Source organism: Gorilla gorilla, chromosome 14, assembly GCF_029281585.2.
Source record: "Gorilla gorilla gorilla isolate KB3781 chromosome 14, NHGRI_mGorGor1-v2.1_pri, whole genome shotgun sequence".
Lineage (NCBI taxonomy): Eukaryota > Metazoa > Chordata > Mammalia > Primates > Hominidae > Gorilla > Gorilla gorilla.
Window position 1 is genome coordinate 60,771,457 of NC_073238.2, and position 17,506 is coordinate 60,788,962.

Sequence of the window (17,506 nt, forward strand, 5' to 3'; positions counted from 1 at the left end):
TCAAGCGATTCTTCCACCTCAGCCTCCCTAGCAGCTGAGATTACAGGTGCCACCATGACCAGCTGATTTTCTAAATTATTTTTGCAGAGATGGGGGTCTCATTAGGTTGCCCAGGCTGGTCTCAAATTACTGGGCTCAAGCTATCCTTCCACCTTAGCGTCCCAAAACACTGAGATTACAGGCAGATTGAGCCACCGCACCCAGCCCTAAACCTCCTGTCTAGAGAAATAAAATCCAACCAAAAAAGGTCAGCATTGCTTCTCTAAGTTAGTCTTCTTCCAGTCAAAACCAACAAACTGCAGAAGGTACATTCTGCTGACACATCCATTCCTGCACCCTTAGCCACTCCATTACTGGCAATGACCACCATCAAAACAAACATTTTTTCTGTCATGTGATTTCTTACTGCAGCATTTAAAGCAAAAATTTCTGTGTCAAGAGCTGAGATGTCCCAACCTGCTAAATTAGAACAAAATGCTGCACGTGGTGGTGACACAGCTCTCAGCATGATGGAGTTGCAAGCAGAGTCATTCAAATCCCTTGCTTCATGTTCAAGAAGGTAGTTGTTGCATGGAAAAATTTGGACTTCTTAGCTTCAGAAGCTATGGCTGGCAAACTTTTCCTGTAAACAGCTAGCTGGTATATATTGGAGGATCTGAGAGCCATACAGTATCTGTTTCAACCACTCTCTTCTGCCGCTGTCGTGAGAAAGCAGCTATAGACAAAAGAGAAATTCATTTATAAAAACAGGAAGCTGGCAGGATTTGGTCCACAGGTCATAGTTTGCAGACTCTGAGTATAGAGGAAAGAGCACAGAGAAGAATCGGAACAGAGTGGATTCCAGTTCCAGCTGTCCGGTCACCAGCTGTGCCTCTGCATCAAAACGCTCTCAGCCCTTACATTGGGATATTTATCAGGACATTAGGAGATAAAGGAAGGGGAAAGTGCTTGTAAATGTGTAGTTCCTATGCAAACACAATAAACTGTGGAATCCCTTCCTACAGCCTTAAGAAATGCTTACAGATGCCGATAGTCTTTCCCTAAAGTATTTTCTGAAAAAAGAAAACCCTTTTGCCGCCATCTGAGATGCAGCGGTCATAGGAATATCCACATCTTAGTGGCCAATGGCTGTTTTCCCTATTGCTGCCTCCGCACCAGAGAAAGAACCAGATCACTCAAGGCTTCTTTTTCTTAATCTTAAAGAATGAATCCCCTTACTGAGTTTAAGAGATATTCTCAAAACATTCCGTGAGTTGTTTCTAAAGGCACTGACAGGAGCTGTTGGGAGTCCTTGTCTTTGGGCAAAAGGGGCTGGGGTATCTGTTTTCTTTCTGAGTAAAAGAAAAAGCTAAAGGATAATTTTAAATTGTAGAACTACTTCCTGTACCATGATAGAATAAAAAGTTTCAGGCAAGGGTATGCTAGGCCCCAAAGATCATCTTCAGTTTATTATAACTTGTCATTATGGTGGTTCTCTGTTGGGGAGAGGGCTTTCCTCTATAAGACAATCTATTAAGACTAATCTCTCACTTAGCCACTACTAAATTTGCAAGTCACTCTTAATCCTTAGAACTATCCAAGCAAGTGAGCAAAAAAATAGAAAAAAAAAAAAAAAAAAAAAAAGGCCTGTAATCAGTCTTGTCATTTTGCTCAAACTTGGTCCTTATCTCAAAATTAACCATTGAAAGATTGTCCAAAATTTGTTCTTCTTAAGCAATGAATAAATGTGTTAAAGACTGTCATCATCTTTGATTGCTCAAACATTTCCAAAAGAACAAATAAACTCCATATTTTAGGTAAGGGGGAAGATGAGCTCCTGCTAGTGAGAAATAAATATACAGAGAAATAGACAGGCAGGCAGCAGGCAGACTGATGACTTTTTAAATTGCTTTGAAAGAAAAAGCTTCATTGATTATTTATACTAGGGTTTGAATAGAAATGTAAATTAATAATGACAAGTGTGACTATAACAAATATTTTAAAATGAAATAAACATGTCACAGATTATAACAATAATAGCTAATTTATTGACTCATGAGTAGTACTTCGCACGGATTATCCAATTTTTAGGAATTTTAGGGTCTTAGGAATATGTACATTACTTCATAGCAGTGAGAGCCCTTGTTTTAATAAAAAGGGGTTTTGTATAGTCTTCGGGGGAAACTGTAGTTATTGTTTAAAAATCTTACTATTTTCCTGTCAGATTCTATACAGGTAAATATAACAAGTGAAGTGACTTCACCACCTACTAGGTACTGGTGTGAAATGCAGACCCCGTGACTGTCTGGAAACACCTCCAACCTCCACACTGACTTGAGAGTGCTTCCGATGCTCTCCCTTGTAGACAATTTAATGAGCTCTAAGTTCCTGAAGGCAGACACCAGCTTAAAGATGGCACATGGCACTGATTATCAACTACGTTAAGCTAAAAAGATAACAATCCTCTGCAGTCTAAGGAGAAAGCCAATATTTGATTTCACCTGTTGTGACCGCCCAGATGGCTGGGCTGCTGACAATATTAGATGAGGCAATGCATTGTCCCATGGGGAAGACAACAAGGCAGGCTTTAGAGCAAGGCGAAGCAAGGGTGTGAACAGAGAGGAATGAGGGAGGTCACCTACTAAAATTACCTTCATCAGCAGAAGATGTCAGATGGGAAGGCTCAAAAAAAGCACTGTCAGTCTCAGGATATGGGGAGGTGGCCAAAATCCTAGGGCTTGTGGGCAGAGACACCCGATGAGAGTATCCTGGGCGGACCATGTGTACCTCTGTTGAGGACAGAGAGAAGCTGCTACTCTTTTCACTCGAGCCATGGGGAGAAGCGCTGCCAACGGAGTCTGTGGTATCCTCAGACGACGCTGTCTCTGCCAGGGAGTCCCCGAGGCACGAAGGTGAAGGGCCTGAGGGAGAGGCAGCATCTGTCACAAAATGGGTCCCACTGTTCCCTGCTGCTGGCACCTGAGATTGCAAGTCCTGCGGCTGTTGCTGCACATCCTGGGGGTTAATCCAGACAGCTTTGTGCCTCATGAGCCTGATGTCTAATTGGCAAGGAGGATGGTCAGTGTTCAGGAGTCTGGGTGAACCATCAATAATGCCAGAGTGATCGCTGATCCCTTCCCAGGGCTCCACAGGAGAATCCTGCCTGACTGTAGACTATGACACCATCTTTCCAGGCTTGTGACTGGTGTGAATCCATTCAAAACAGATAGGAGTTCCCTGGTTGCTGGTGCTACTAGATTTGGGCCCTGAACTCACCACATGGCCAGCTGGGGGTCTGGAGAGCTATTCTGCAATGAGCAAAGAATCATTCAAAATAAGTAAGAATTCAATTGTATTTTGGCTACAAATTATTTGGAGATGGCAAAACCCAAAAAATTTAGAAGTCTGTACTTGGCTCTATCCAACATAGTAAAGCCCGCTTGGATTTATAAGTGAAAAAATAAATAAATCAGCCATAAAACTAGCAGTAAACCTACAGAGGCTTGACATTGGGAGAGGAAACATTCTTCAAAGCATAAAATTAAGAAATCACAAAGGATCAACTGATAAATCCCATAAAAATGTAAAACACCCATGCATCAAAATTATTTTAATAAAATTAAATGTCAAATCCAAGACAGGAATACTATCTGGAAGTAAAGACACATTTCCACATTTCCTTTCTTTTTTTTTTTTTTTTTTAAACACAGAGTCTCACTCTGTCACCCAGCCTGGAGTGCAGTGGGGCCATCTCGGCTCACTGCAACCTCCGCCTCCCGGGTTCAAGCTATTCTGGTGCCTCAGCCTCCCGAGCAGCTGGGATTACAGGCACGTGCCACCACGCCTGGCTGATTTCTGTATTTTTAGTAGGGATGGGGTTTCACCATGTTGGCCAGGCTGGTTTCAAACTCCTGACCTCAGGTGATCCACTCGCCTCAGCCTCTCAAAGTGCTGGGATTACATGCATGAGCCACTGCGCCCAGCCATTTCCATATGTTCTTATTTTCATTTAGTTTGTTCTTGTGTTTCAACAAAGTAGGCAAAGTGGTACATAAAACAGACGGATGATCCATAGCACTGAAGACTTTGCTTCATGTAACTTATATTACCTTTCATACTTATAATATCAGTATCAATGTATTCTCAGTTCATAACATTTAAAGAACACAGTATGAATCTAGAGCCCATCTTTAAAACCCACTCACTTCTAAGCTCACATTTTAGCTTTAGTGAAGACGTAATGATTAAAATGTTGAGAGCTACACAAACAAGAAGCACTCTTGTCACTGTAATTACAGGCTCGGGAAATGTTTTGCTTTTCTGTTCTTCCACTGTCCTTTGCATTGTGAAGCTAAACGCAACTTTCAACAGCAAAAGCAAGAAGAGACAGGGGAAGGCCTAGAGATAGAAGGGTGGCCTATGCCACATTCACCCTGCACAGTGGTGAACGGGAGACTTTGGAGTTAATTACAGGGCTGTAAATACCATGGCTGTGTATTTAGGCAACTCCCACATGTATCTCTATTTCTGATTTCCCGGCTAGCAAATCTTATTGCCTATTTGACATCTGTCCAGTGGGTACTGCAACCTGATACATCCAAAACAGTCACTCATTTCTCCTGAAACCTGCTCCTTCCCTGCTTTTCCCTCTTCCAATTGCCCAAGGCTGAAACTTAGGAGTCATTTCTGATCCTATCTTTCCTTAGCTCTCCAACTTCATTCCATCAGCAAGTTTATAGCTATAGCTGCTGTCTTAGTCTGAGTTACCGTCTTCTCACACCTGGACGTGCAGCCATAGCTTCCCAATAGATTTCTCTGCTGTTACTCTTGCCCAGGCTGGAGTGCAGTGGCACAATCTCGGCTCACTCCAACCTCTGCCTCCCAGGTTCAAGCAGTTCTCTGCCTCAGCCTCCCAAGTAGCTGGGATTACAGGTGCATGCCACCACACCCAGCTAATTTTTGTATTTTTAACAGAGACGGGGTTTCACCATGTTGGCCAGGCTGATCTTGAACTCCTGACCTTGTGATCCACCTGCCTCAGCCTCCCAAAGTGCTGGGATTACAGGTGGGATCCACCGTGCCCGGCCAGTAACACCGTGTTTTAACACCCAGAGGGGTGCGCCGTTCCTAGGGGTACAGCAATACCAAGTTGATGCATGGAGTGGACGGAGCCAGCTCCTAGTCCATGTCCCTGCTCCAAAACTCCATTTAATATATTGTCCTCGGATAAAGGACATATCAGATATTAACTGATAAGAACAGATACTACACTTGATCTTAGCCAAAAGGCCGAGAAGCGATTACTCTTGCCCATTTACAATCAAGAGGCATTCAAGAGATCTTTTATAAACCTAAATCAGATCATGTCATTGCCCTAATCAAAATCCCCCAAAGGCTTCCCATCAAATCTGGAATAAAATCCAGACTCCTTACCTTGCCCTCAAGGCCTGACATGATGCTGTCCCTGTAAACCTCTCTCACTTATCTTCATCCAGCCTCCATAAGCCCCAACCACATTGCAAGTTATTGAACCCTACAGGCTCCTTCTAACCCTAGGAATGCTGTTTTATGTTTCCTCTTTCCGAAATGCTCCTCCCCCAGATGATGACATATCTGGCTCCTTCCTGTCGTAAATGCCTTGATTTATAAATTACTTCCTCAAAGATATCTTTCCTAACCACCTTTCTGCTTAAGGTAGTTCCCCCATCATTACCTCTCACATCACCATAAACATTTAGTTTTCGTCACAGAGGTGCTCACTTCCTGCTATTTTTTAGTTCATTACCGCCATTCTCCCCCTACTCCCACCTAACTGTAAGCTTCATGAGAGGAGGGGCCTTGTCTGTTCCCTGCTGGGTAGCATGCCCCATACCTAGAGCTGCATATGAGGGTTCAATAAATGTTTATGAGTTGAAAGAACAAATCCAACAAAATGGAGACAAAGTTAAGAGTTAGAGAAAAGACCGGGCGCAGTGGCTCATGCCTATAATCCCAGCACTTTGGGAAGCCAAGGCGGGTGGAGAACCTGAAGTCAGGAGTTCGAGACCAGCCTGACCAACATGGCGAAACCCCATCTCTACTAAAAATACAAAAATTAGCTGGGCGTGGTGGCGGGCGCCTATAATCCCAGCTACTGAGGAGGCTGAGGCAGGAGAATCGCTTGAACCTGGCAGGCGGAGGTTGCAGTGAGACAAGATCATGCCATTGCACTCCAGCCTGGACGACAGCGAGACTCTGTCTCAAAAAAATAAAAATAAAAATAAAAAGAGCTAGAGAAAAGACCTCTGTGGCAGATATAACTGTTCTATTAATGGGGCAGAATTACTCATGTAGGAATAGAAGTGAATCCACATTTCCTAAAACATGAAATTGTTCTCACCCAATAATAAAAGTTCAGTAGACCAAAATAAGGTACATATGAAAACTGTTCTTGAGACTTTGAGTCTCAAGAGTTTTGGAGACTTCTTGATTTGAGGGCCCTATATTTTAGTTTATACCTTCTGGAGTAATAAGGATTATAATTTATACACACACACCCACACAGTTGACCCTTGAACTACATGGATTTGAACTTGGTGGGTCCACTAACATGTGGATTTTCTTCCATATCTGTCACCATGAGGCAGCAAGACTAACGCCTCTTTTTCCTCTCTTCAGTCTACTCAGCATGAGAGGATGAGGATGAAGACCTTTATAATGATCTATTTCCACTTAATGAACAGTAAATATATTCTCTCTTCCTTATGGTTTTCTTAATGACATTTTCTTTCCTCTGCTTTATTGTAAGAATGCATTATATAGTATTATACACTAACATGCAACATATGTGTTAATCAACTGTTTATGTTATCAGTAAGGCTGCAGTTAACAGTAGGTTATAAGTAGTGTTAAGTTTTGGGGGAGTCAAAAGTTGTGTGCAGATTTTCAACGGCACAGGGTGTTAGTGTCCCTAACCCCTGCATTGTGAAGGGTCAACTCTATGTGTGTGTGTATATATATATCTTTTGCATATGACATATATTGTTTTTGGAGGCATATAGATATATATATCTTTTGTATATAACATATATTAATATATAAATGCATCTTTTGTATGTAACATACATATATAAACATATACATGCATCTTGAAAACACTACGAAAGCCCCAAATCACCATTCACAAAATATCACAGAGTACAGCTGGTTGTGTTAACTGCCAGAACTCACCAGCCCAAAATGCCTATCTTCCCTCTCCTGACCTCAAATCCCACCTTGTGCACCAATTTCTCTTTGTCACACATCTTTTCGTCTCCAATAATTCTGGATTTTATAATTACAAAAGGAAACCATGACTACATTTTTATAAAATGCCCAAACACAGAAGCCTAGAGTAAAAAGTGAACAGCACTCATCACCCCAAGCCCCACAATCCTACTTTATTCTCAGAAATAACATTGTTAACCATTCTATTCTTTCTAGACCTTTATCTATGAATTAACGTACATATTTCAGACCAGAAGATATGTTTTCTTTTTTATACACATCCATGGGATCATACTGGAGATATTTTACAACTTATCTTCTTTTTCACTCAACATTATGTCTTGAGGGTCTATGTGATTCTCCTAAACTGTGTTATCACTTTCTATAGTATAAATATATCATACTTACTTAGCCAGACCCTACTGATAGAAATTTATTTTTAGCTTTTTGCAGTTATACAGTATATAACAATGAACATCCTTGTTCATGTCATTTTTTGGTTGACTTTCTTTTTTTAGTTCCTTTCTCTTACTAGTTCCACTCTTAGTCTGAGTCCATAGTTCATGATAGCCTCATTATTTCCAAGAGAATAAAACTATATAAGTAAGTTATGGTTTATTCTCAATTTTCTACACATATCTTTTGTGTGTTTGGTGGGGGGAGATGATTATAGATGTGAAATCACATGAAAAACATGCAGTCTCAAATGGTAAAGCAGTAGTGATTCCAGGTGGTTTTGTTTTTCATTTTGTTTTCTTTGAGACAAGTCTCGATCTGTTGCCCAGGCTGGAGTGCAGTGGCACGATCTCGGCTCACTGCAACCTCTGCCTCATGGATTCAAGCAATTCTCATGCCTCAGCCTCCCTAGCAGCTGGGATTACAGGTGGGCACCACCACGCCTGCCTAATTTTTGTATTTTTAGTAGAGATGGGGTTTCACCATGTTGGCCAGGCTGGTCTCAAACTCCTGACATCAAGTGATCCACCCAACTCGGCCTTCCGAAGTGCTGGATTGCAGGTGTGGGCCACTGTGCCTGGCTGATCCCAGTGTTTTTTATAAACAAGTTATAGTTAATAGTTCAAAGAGAATGACCTTATTTGGAACTTCCCATACATGGACTGACCTAAGTGAACTGAGCAAAAACCAACGTCCTCATAAAAAACAACTGTCAAAAGCAGGTGCTTTCTTCACTTCCTTCTAGAAAAGTGTTGTTGCTTCACAAAAATAACCAGCAGGTGCAGCTTTGCCAGGTTATAAAAGCAAAGCATTGAGAGTTAGAATAGGCCCATAATAGATTCACAACCATGTCTAAGGTCACAGCTGGGCAGTGGCAGAGAGAAGACAAAAGGCCAGGTCGGACCAGGAGTATGAATTTCTCGAAGAGGCAGATTGACACAGAGGAGAAAGTAATGATTGGAAACCATCAAAGTCCATGCAGTAGTGAGAGGAGGTCAATATCCCCATTTTTTATTTTATCTTTAAGGCAAAAAACAATTTGCCAGGTACTATGATACCACTGCCAGGTATGTTACTTGTTGCCATATTGTTTGTAGTGTGTTAGTTATTCAGTTAAGAAATATTTTTTTACTGAGCATCTACTACAGGTCTGGCATTGTTTTTGTTTTGGTAGCACTGGGGTAACAGACGGGACTAAAATAAGCTTCCTGCCCTTCCTCAGCTTATGTTCTGGAGGAAGGGAGATAGTGAATAGACATACATTTATACATTCAGACACACAAACATTTCAAGGATTGATAAGCAGAGATAATACAGGTCTAAGCAATACTTAGCATCTTCTCAACATACTTCCTGCCACTGTCACAAAGGGGGTCCTTTGAATCAGAGATACTTAGGTACAAAAAATAAAATCAATTTCCAAAAACTTTTAAGGGAAGAGATATCAATCTCAAAGCTTACCATCATTCTTACTGAGATTTTCCAGCTGGGATTAAAAGGTAAGCACAGGCCAGATTACTAGTGAACATATAAGCTGCAGCAAAGGCCCTGGACAAACAAGAGACTTCAGGACTCCTCCAGCCAAGTCATTGTGACATCAGAGTCAGTGGCCCCATCGAGAATGATTGCATCACTAGAGCCAACAGAGACACAGTATTAACAGCAAAGATGCAACTTCTGCAGGAGGGATAGATGCCTCAGTGCCACCATGACGCCTACGGTGACCTCACAGAAGTCTTTCAGATCATAAGCAGCCAGCACTTGGAGGGCAGAGCAGCTTTAGCTCCCACTATGTATAACAGTCTTCAAGTTATTTCATGAATAGGCAAAAGTACATCAGATTTAGGTTTTAGGATTTTCTATGCCCCAATACTAACTGCCTATTGAATACACAACTGGGGGCAACAGAGTAAAGACACATCTTAAATCTTACCTTGTCAGTAATGCTTCCTTGGTCACCCTATAAAAACTGGTAATTGCCCCTCCCAAACAGCTCCTATCCCTCTCTTTAGCTCTATTTCTCTCTTTAGCACAAATCTCATTGTATCTAACCTCAATGACTAGTACCCCCCAGAATGTTAAATCTAGGAGGGCCCTTTTATTTTTATTTATTTATTTTTTTGAGACAGAGTTTCCATCTTGTTGCCCAGGCACAATCTCGGCTCACTGTGACCTCTGCCTCCCAAGTTCAAGCAATTCTCCTGCCTCAGTCTCCCAAGTAGCTGGGATTACAGGTGCCCGCCACCATGCCTGGCTAATTTTTAGTATTTTGTAGAGACAGGGTTTCACCATGTTGGCCAGGCTGGTCTCGAACTCCTGATCTCAGGTGATCCACCCACCTCGGCCTCCCAAAGTGCTGGGATTACAGGTATGAGCCACCGCAGGCGGCCGAGGGCACTTTTTAAAATAACGTATTTTGGACACTGCTTTGTCCCCAGAACCCAGACCAGTGGCAATAATAGGTGTTCGATAAATATATTCTTTGCACTTATGAATGAAATCATGAACAAATTATCAAACGATACCTAGATATGGTTATGTTGTTTATTTCCTTGTCACCCAAGAAAGGAAGTCAAGAATGGATGTCACCCTTTAGAAGAAATTAGAAATCATGACCTAAATGTTCATCAACCACTTCCTTAGAATAAAGGATACTAGAGAATAGAAATCACAAATAAATAAGAGTCTAGAGTGAAAAGTAAAATTCATTTTTATCAATTTTATAGTACATTACTAAGCACAGCCAGTAATAAACAAATACTGAGTAGAGCATGAATAAATCTTCAACTGTAGCATGAGAGCTGTTTGGTTACCACAGTTCCCCAGAACTTCTTCCCTTCTTTCTCAGGATCTACTTCTCTTCATGCTTTGACGTTAGGCAAAGATTCACATCCCAAAGAGAATAACAGAGCCTAAAACTATCACATATCAAATAGAAACCATCAAGATGCCCAATAATTTAACTCAACAGCTTCCAAAACAGTGTCCAGGAATTGCAGTAAACTGCAATTTTCTTATTTCATCTATATACTCTATACTATGTTGTAATAAAAGCAGCAGAAAGGAAACAGTGCTATACTGTTTCCCTGGCTGGGTGGTATCACAAAGGACTCCACTCCAGCTGATTTAGCCTTTGGTAATGACCATTAATTTTGAAGGTTTGCTGTCAGAAGAACACAACAGAAGGACAGAAAGCAATCAAGAGAAATGGGTAAGTAAGAAGGGGAAGGCAAAGTTCACGGAAAATTGAATATTTCACCTAAAAGAACTGCAGGGTTGCCCAAAACACCCAAATGACTAACTCCCTCTGGTCGCTGCATATGACGCCCTTCCCAGTCTCATTCTGCAAAGTCATAATTTGCAAAATTTCAGGTGTTATTATGCCAAGTTGAGAAATGAAATGGAGACCATTAGGGGACTTACCCAAAGTCTCACCATTAGTAATTAGCAGAAGTAGGACAAAAACCAAAGTCTGAACCTGATCCAAAGCTGTTTCCACTGGTATTTCACACGTTCCGTGTGGGCTGAAATTAGCAGGCTATTTTCAATTTCATTAGCAAAGTAATTTTAAGAACTTTCCCACCAGACATGTCATAAAATATAGGATTAAGACCTACATAGGTATATTTGATTTCATGCCTCTGGACAATTGTTCATAAAATTTTATTATTATTCATACTTGTATTAAAAAACTTTGCACCACACAGATCTAATATAAGAATATTAATTTATACACCTTACATGTGTACAGCTATGCTAATACATTAGGATACATACAGCATATGTAAAAATAGAATTTTGTTCTTTCTTTCCAATGAATCATCTTACACTTAAAGGTAAATACCCTCCACTTTGGGGACCACCACTAAATTAACATTCTACCTAAAAACTTTACATATATTAAAAAAACCAGATTTATATGCAACAGAATTTGATAACTAAGACAGTGAAAAAATATTAATACAGAAATTTACCCAAAGTAAAGGTAGGCAGCTGCACTTGAAAAATGGCTAGATTTCCATGTTTGGGCAAATAAAATGGAAAGCCATATTGGAAAAATGGTCTGACAGTTCCTCAAATATTAAATATACAGTTACCATTTAATCTAATAATTCTACTCCTGGATATATATACCCAAGAGAAATGAGAACACACATTCACACAAAAACTCGTGCCCGAATATTTCTAGCAGCACTATTCATAATAGCCAAAAAGTGGAAACAAATGAAATGACCATCAACTGATGAATTAACAAAGTGTGCTATATCCGTACAATGTAATGTTATTCAGCCATCATTAGAAATGAAGTACTAATTTATGCTCTGACATGGATGAGCACTGAAATGACTATGCTAAGTGAAAGAAGCCAGAAACAAAAGCCATTTCATATATATATATATATATATATATATATATATATATATAAAATGTCCAGAATAGGCAAATCCATTGAAATAGAAAGGAGATTCGTGGTTGCTTAGGGTGGTGGGATGGGAACAGCTAAAGGGTACCAGGTTTCTTTTTGAGGTGATGAAAATGTTATAAAATCAACTGTGGTAATGATGGCATATATTTGTGAATACACTGAAAATCACTGACTTGTACACTTTTTTCCTTTTTTTTTTTTTCGGTTTTTGAGACGGAGTTTCGCTCTTGTTGCCCAGGCTGGAGTGCAATGGTGCGATCTCGGCTCACTGCAACCTCTGCCTCCTGGGTTCAAGTGATTCTTCTGCCTCAGCCTCCAGAGTAGCTGGGATTACAGGCATGCGCCACCACGCCCGGCAATTTTTGTATTTTTAGTAGAGACAGGGTTTCTCCATGTTTGTCAGGCTGGTCTCGAACTCCTGACCTCAGGTGATCTGCCCGCCTCGGCCTCTGTTGCTCAGGCTAGAGTGCAGTGGCATGATCATGGCTCACTGCAGCCTTGACCTCCCGGGCTCAAGTGATCCTATTGTCTCAGCCTTTAGAGCAGCTAGGACCACAGGTGTGCCACCATATCTGGCCAATTTTTTATTGTTGTAGAGGAAAGGCCTCACTATGTTGCTCAGGTTGGTCTCAAACTCCTGGCCTCAAGCAATCCTCCCAGTTCAGCCTCCCAAAGTGCTGGGATTATAGGCAAGAGCCACCATGCCTGGCTAGACTTGTACACTTCAAATCAGTGAAGCATTTGGCATGTAAATTCTATCTCAATCTCAGTAACAGTATTTTTTAAAAAATAAGAATAGGAAATGCTCATCTCCCTTCAAAAAGATCTAGAACTAAAGGGAGCTGTATTTCATGGGCTACAGGGATCAAAAGAGCACAAGCTACACACCCGGCTGTGAACAAAAATACTGAAAGGACAGGAGAAAGTTAAAAGGAGAAGTAGAGAGTAGATACGGGAAATACTGAATAAATGTGTCAAAAATAGGTAAGGAGAAGAAAGAGGAAGTAAAAGTGAAATTGTCATGATAGAACTATCTAGAAAAGGAAAAGAAAAAAAAAATCAAGGGCTGGTAAAGATAACAGATGACCACCAGCAATTGAGCACCTACTGTCAGACCCTACCCTGAGGAATCCAGACATCCAAGATTATCTTCTTTTTTGAGACGAAGTTTCGCTCTTGTCACCCAGGCTGGAGTGCAGTGGCACGATCTCAGTTCACTGCAACCTCTGCCTCCCAGGTTCAAGCGATTCTCCTTGCCTTAACCTCCCAAGTAGCTGGGATTACAGGTGCCCACCACCATGCCCGGCTAATTTTTTTTGTATTTTTAGTAGAGACGGGGTTTCGCTATGTTGGCCAGGCTAGTCTCGAACTCCTGACCTAGTGATCCACCCGCCTCAGCCTCCCAAAGTGCTGGGATTACAGGCATGAGCCACCGCGCCTGGCCTATCCATGCTTATCTTTCAACCAGTGCTGCAAGAAGGCTCTAAGGCCAAGATTTACAGATGATAAACAAGGTAAAAAAAGTTAAGTATTGTGGTTATGTTTTAAGTGCCTATTTTTTAGAAATATATATACAGAAGTATTTAGAAATAACTGATAGAATGTCAGTGGGGACGATAAATAGAAATAATTGGTAGAATTTCTTAAACTTGCTTTAAAATAATGCCAGTGGGCAACATGGATGAAGCACAACTGGCCATGTTGATACTGGGAGAAGGGAGAAGGTTGTTCATTGTACCATTCTATGTTTAAGCTTGAAATTTTCCATTAAAAAATTCCTGTAAGTTTTCTAAAAACCTTCAATTTGCTACATCTGTCCATGAGTCCCTAGGTTGCCTATCTGACCTCCTTATCTGCTACCTGGACACCTCTATGCCCCTCTACCCATACTCTCTTGTGGATCTTTATTCAAATGAAGACCTTACCCATCACCTTCAAACTGAGACCTTTCCCATCACCTATGACAAAACCACATCTCTACAGATAACCACTCTCTCCATGTACTGCCCCGTAGCCTTCTCTACAGCATTCATCTTCTGACACCTTCCTCCTCATCAATTCATAACTAATGCTTATATGACATTTACTTTGTGCCTGGCACAGTTCCAAATTTTCTACACACACACACACATCATTTCCTTATGCCTTGATTAGGTCAGAATCCTTCAAGGCGCTTCAGATTATTAGCAACCTAGCCCAGCCCCCAACAAAAATGAACTCTCTTGGTTTCTACACAGCAACATCCAAAGGGCAGCTGGAGGATGGGGGTAGGGTGAAGACTATTAAAGCTATCTTGATTAAGAAACAGTCAGTATATGAGCCAAACCCACAAGTCCAGGTGGCACTGTTTGGAAAAACAGAAAGCAAGAAAACTATCATCTGTAATTTCACAGTATAACAGACGACACATGGAGTGAATAATGAATTGTTTCTGCTATACTAAGACACATAGCCAGCCTACTTGAGGAGCTATTTTCAAATGACCAAGACCCAGGAGGCCCAGGCTAAACTAATTTAGCCCTAATTCTACAAGCACAGCAGTGAACAGAAGATCTTTAAATCTTGTGGACTCAAATATCTCTTCAGAATATTAATATTCACACAGCATGCAGCAGACTGCCTATACCTTGGCAATGCTAATGACATTGACATGTCTACCTCCCTGAGCCCAGATCACCATAAAACCAAGCCTAAACTAAAAGTGAGCAACCAAAAAAGCCCCAGATTTTTATATAAGTCATGGGACGAATAAAATGATTTAACAATTGAGCCATATTTTTAAAAATACTTGCAAAATATGCATATAGATAAGTGCTAGTCCCTTCACTTAACAAACTTAAAAGTCCCATGCCAAAAACTTCTAAGAATCATTTCCAAGTAAATACAGAGAGAATAGGGAAGTGCCCTAAATATATTTTTGGAATTCAGTTCTTTTCTGATCAACTCTAGCTTGTCGGAATAAAAGAACGTAAAAAAGTATAAGAAGAATACATTTCTTTATAATACAATACCTTTGAATACAATTCTTCTTATACTTACTCTATAATTGTACTTACTCTACAGTTTTCTGCAAACGTACTTACTCTACAATTTTCATCATCTAAAATCAACCAGCAAACAGTACCTGCTTACTGTGGGTGCTTTTCAACGTTACCTGTTAAAAAAAAAACTTTGAGGTCTAATTTACATTTACTTCTTTCAATAAATATAAAGCTAAGGATCATTGGAATGAATGCATTTTTAAACAATTTTTCAACATAATTGTTGGAAAAATCACATTAAGTGTATAGTTTATTCTAACTTCTATTCATTTTCCGGCCTACTGATGACAAAAAGGCTTGAATCTGAAACTTTTCTTTCTACACTCTGAGAAGTATTTTACTTTCACGGAGCATACTTTGGGCTCAGTAGAAACAAAGGATTCATTCAATGTAGAATTATTATCATCATTTCACGGGTCAGAAAAGGAAGTAAAGTGATGACCACATAGCCACTCAGCAGCACGCTCAAGTCCAAACCCTGGAACCTTGTCCATAGCCCCTAGTCTCACCATCCATGTTGCCTCCGTGTGTGGGATAAAAGACAATGCAAAAGTTAAAACACTCGCACACACAGGACCCAATTAAATACAATTTTAATGCCAATCTGAGAAAAATGACTTATTAGCTGTGTGATTTTGAGCAATGCTCTTAACCTCCCCCATGACGGATGGTGTGAGAACGAACAGAATTGTAGCACGTGTATCAGTCTGGTACACAATGTCCTATGAAGGTTAGCTTTATTACCATCATTATTATTGCAGAAAGACTTTCAGTTCAGAATAAGACAGCACAGTTAAAGAGACCTGGTTTTATTTTCCAGCTTCTTAACTGAGTCATCTTTCAGCTCCTTTTAATTAAAAAGAAAAAACAATCAGAGATCTAATTGGGTATCAGGAAGATACACAATATGACTAACAGGCACTAATATTACTACACTTATAGTCTCTGGAAGGCTGGACATACTTATCCAAGAACTGCCTAAATTTTTACAATGACACACCATGCTAAATCTTCCATATTAGAAATTCCATATTTCTCTCCATACTAGAAATAATCGTTCCATATTAGAAATAAGAATGTAGATTTGGTAACAAGGGAAACTATTCAAATTTGCCAGTGCTATTATTTGTGTGCCTTCAGATGGGTGGGGAAAAATGTGTCAGCAAGCAATGCACCCTTTCTTTAGTTTTTCACTTATTATCCTCTAAAGATCATGCAAAAAAAAAAAAACAAAAAAACCAACAAACGTTTACTCTTGGATGTTTAACCTTGGCTCTGACAGAATGTTCCCTGTATCAAAAAACAAGAACTCAGCCAACAATGTTTTTGTTGTTAAACGGTTGCATGAAGACTATGTCCAGTCAAATCTAACCCCTCACCCCGCTCCAAGGCTATGACCCTCAATTTTCATCAAAGTTCCTACCATCTCCCACTTTGTAAAGGCCCTAAAGAAGTTAATGAAAAAAGGCAAAGTTCCTGTCCTCTGCTGTCACTCAGTAATGAGCAGTTTCATGTGGCAGTGCAGAAACTGGGGTTTGAGAAACAGACGTGTCCTGACACTCTGGACCGGTAATCATGAAAACCCCAGCACTGCCATAAAGATGCTGTCTTAACTCGGCTCCAAACAAAGTTCTGTCGGCGGCCGGCAGTGTTTCAGCGGGCAGCAATGTGGTGATACCTTCACAGGATACTTTATAGGCTTCAAAACACTTCCCTCCCTCCAGGCCATTAACCTTCTAAACCACACAGTGGGGTATGGCTGGAGTATTCTCCCCCTGAGGCAAGGGAACTGAAGTTCAAGAAGGTTTCTTGACTTGCCAAGATCTCCCCGCTACTTCGGCTTTAAGAAACTGGGTCTAAGAAACTCAAGCTTACGGATTCTGTGTTCTCTGCGCGCTCCCACCACATCTTCAATTCAAAGATCCTTCCAAATTTCACAGAAATAACCCAGTAAGGGCAGCTCTTGAGTATTCCTTTTCGAGTCTTAATTTTCACTCAAGGCGAAATAACCCCTCCGCTGAAAGTTCTCCACGTTTTCCAAGCGGACAGCATCAAGTTCGCAGGGGATCTGTATCAGTCTCAGCAGGTGGACTTCACAAGGGGCGGGTTGGGGGAACGCCCGCCTGACCGTGTCCGGCGTGGCGGGGGGTTGGGGGCGAGAAGAGTGGGGGTTGCTATGTAGGGCGCCCGGACCAAATAACACGCCGCGATTTCACACTCCAGCCTAGCTCAGTTATGTAGCCAAATGTTTTTCTGTCACCACATATCCACGACTTTGGCTGTGTTGAGGACGAAAACAGAGAAAAGACACTGATCCCAGAACACTGCGCCTGGGAGGACACAGGGCGCAGGCTTTGTA

The 17,506-nt window shown here is 40.9% G+C and overlaps 1 protein-coding gene and 1 non-coding gene across 19 annotated transcripts in view; both read right to left on the minus strand.

Moving 5' to 3' along the window:
* LOC129526151 (protein associated with UVRAG as autophagy enhancer-like) overlaps positions 1-17,506 on the minus strand; it is an 82,007-nt gene that overhangs the window by 13,994 nt on the left and 50,507 nt on the right. For 8 of the 18 annotated variants that reach the window (XM_063697355.1, XM_063697356.1, XM_063697354.1 and 5 more), the window contains one exon: positions 2,631-2,900. The exons of 7 other annotated variants lie outside the window; for them this stretch is intronic. In XM_063697355.1, the coding sequence (XP_063553425.1) occupies positions 2,631-2,900 (270 nt within the window). Of the gene's footprint in view, positions 1-2,630; positions 3,288-9,141; positions 12,053-17,506 lie in introns of those variants that run through there. 3 more of the 18 variants (XM_063697359.1, XM_063697360.1, XM_063697361.1) reach the window with 2 other exon arrangements.
* Positions 5,091-5,280, minus strand: LOC115930496 (U2 spliceosomal RNA). The gene has a single exon (XR_004067132.2). It is a non-coding gene; the product is annotated as a U2 spliceosomal RNA (small nuclear RNA).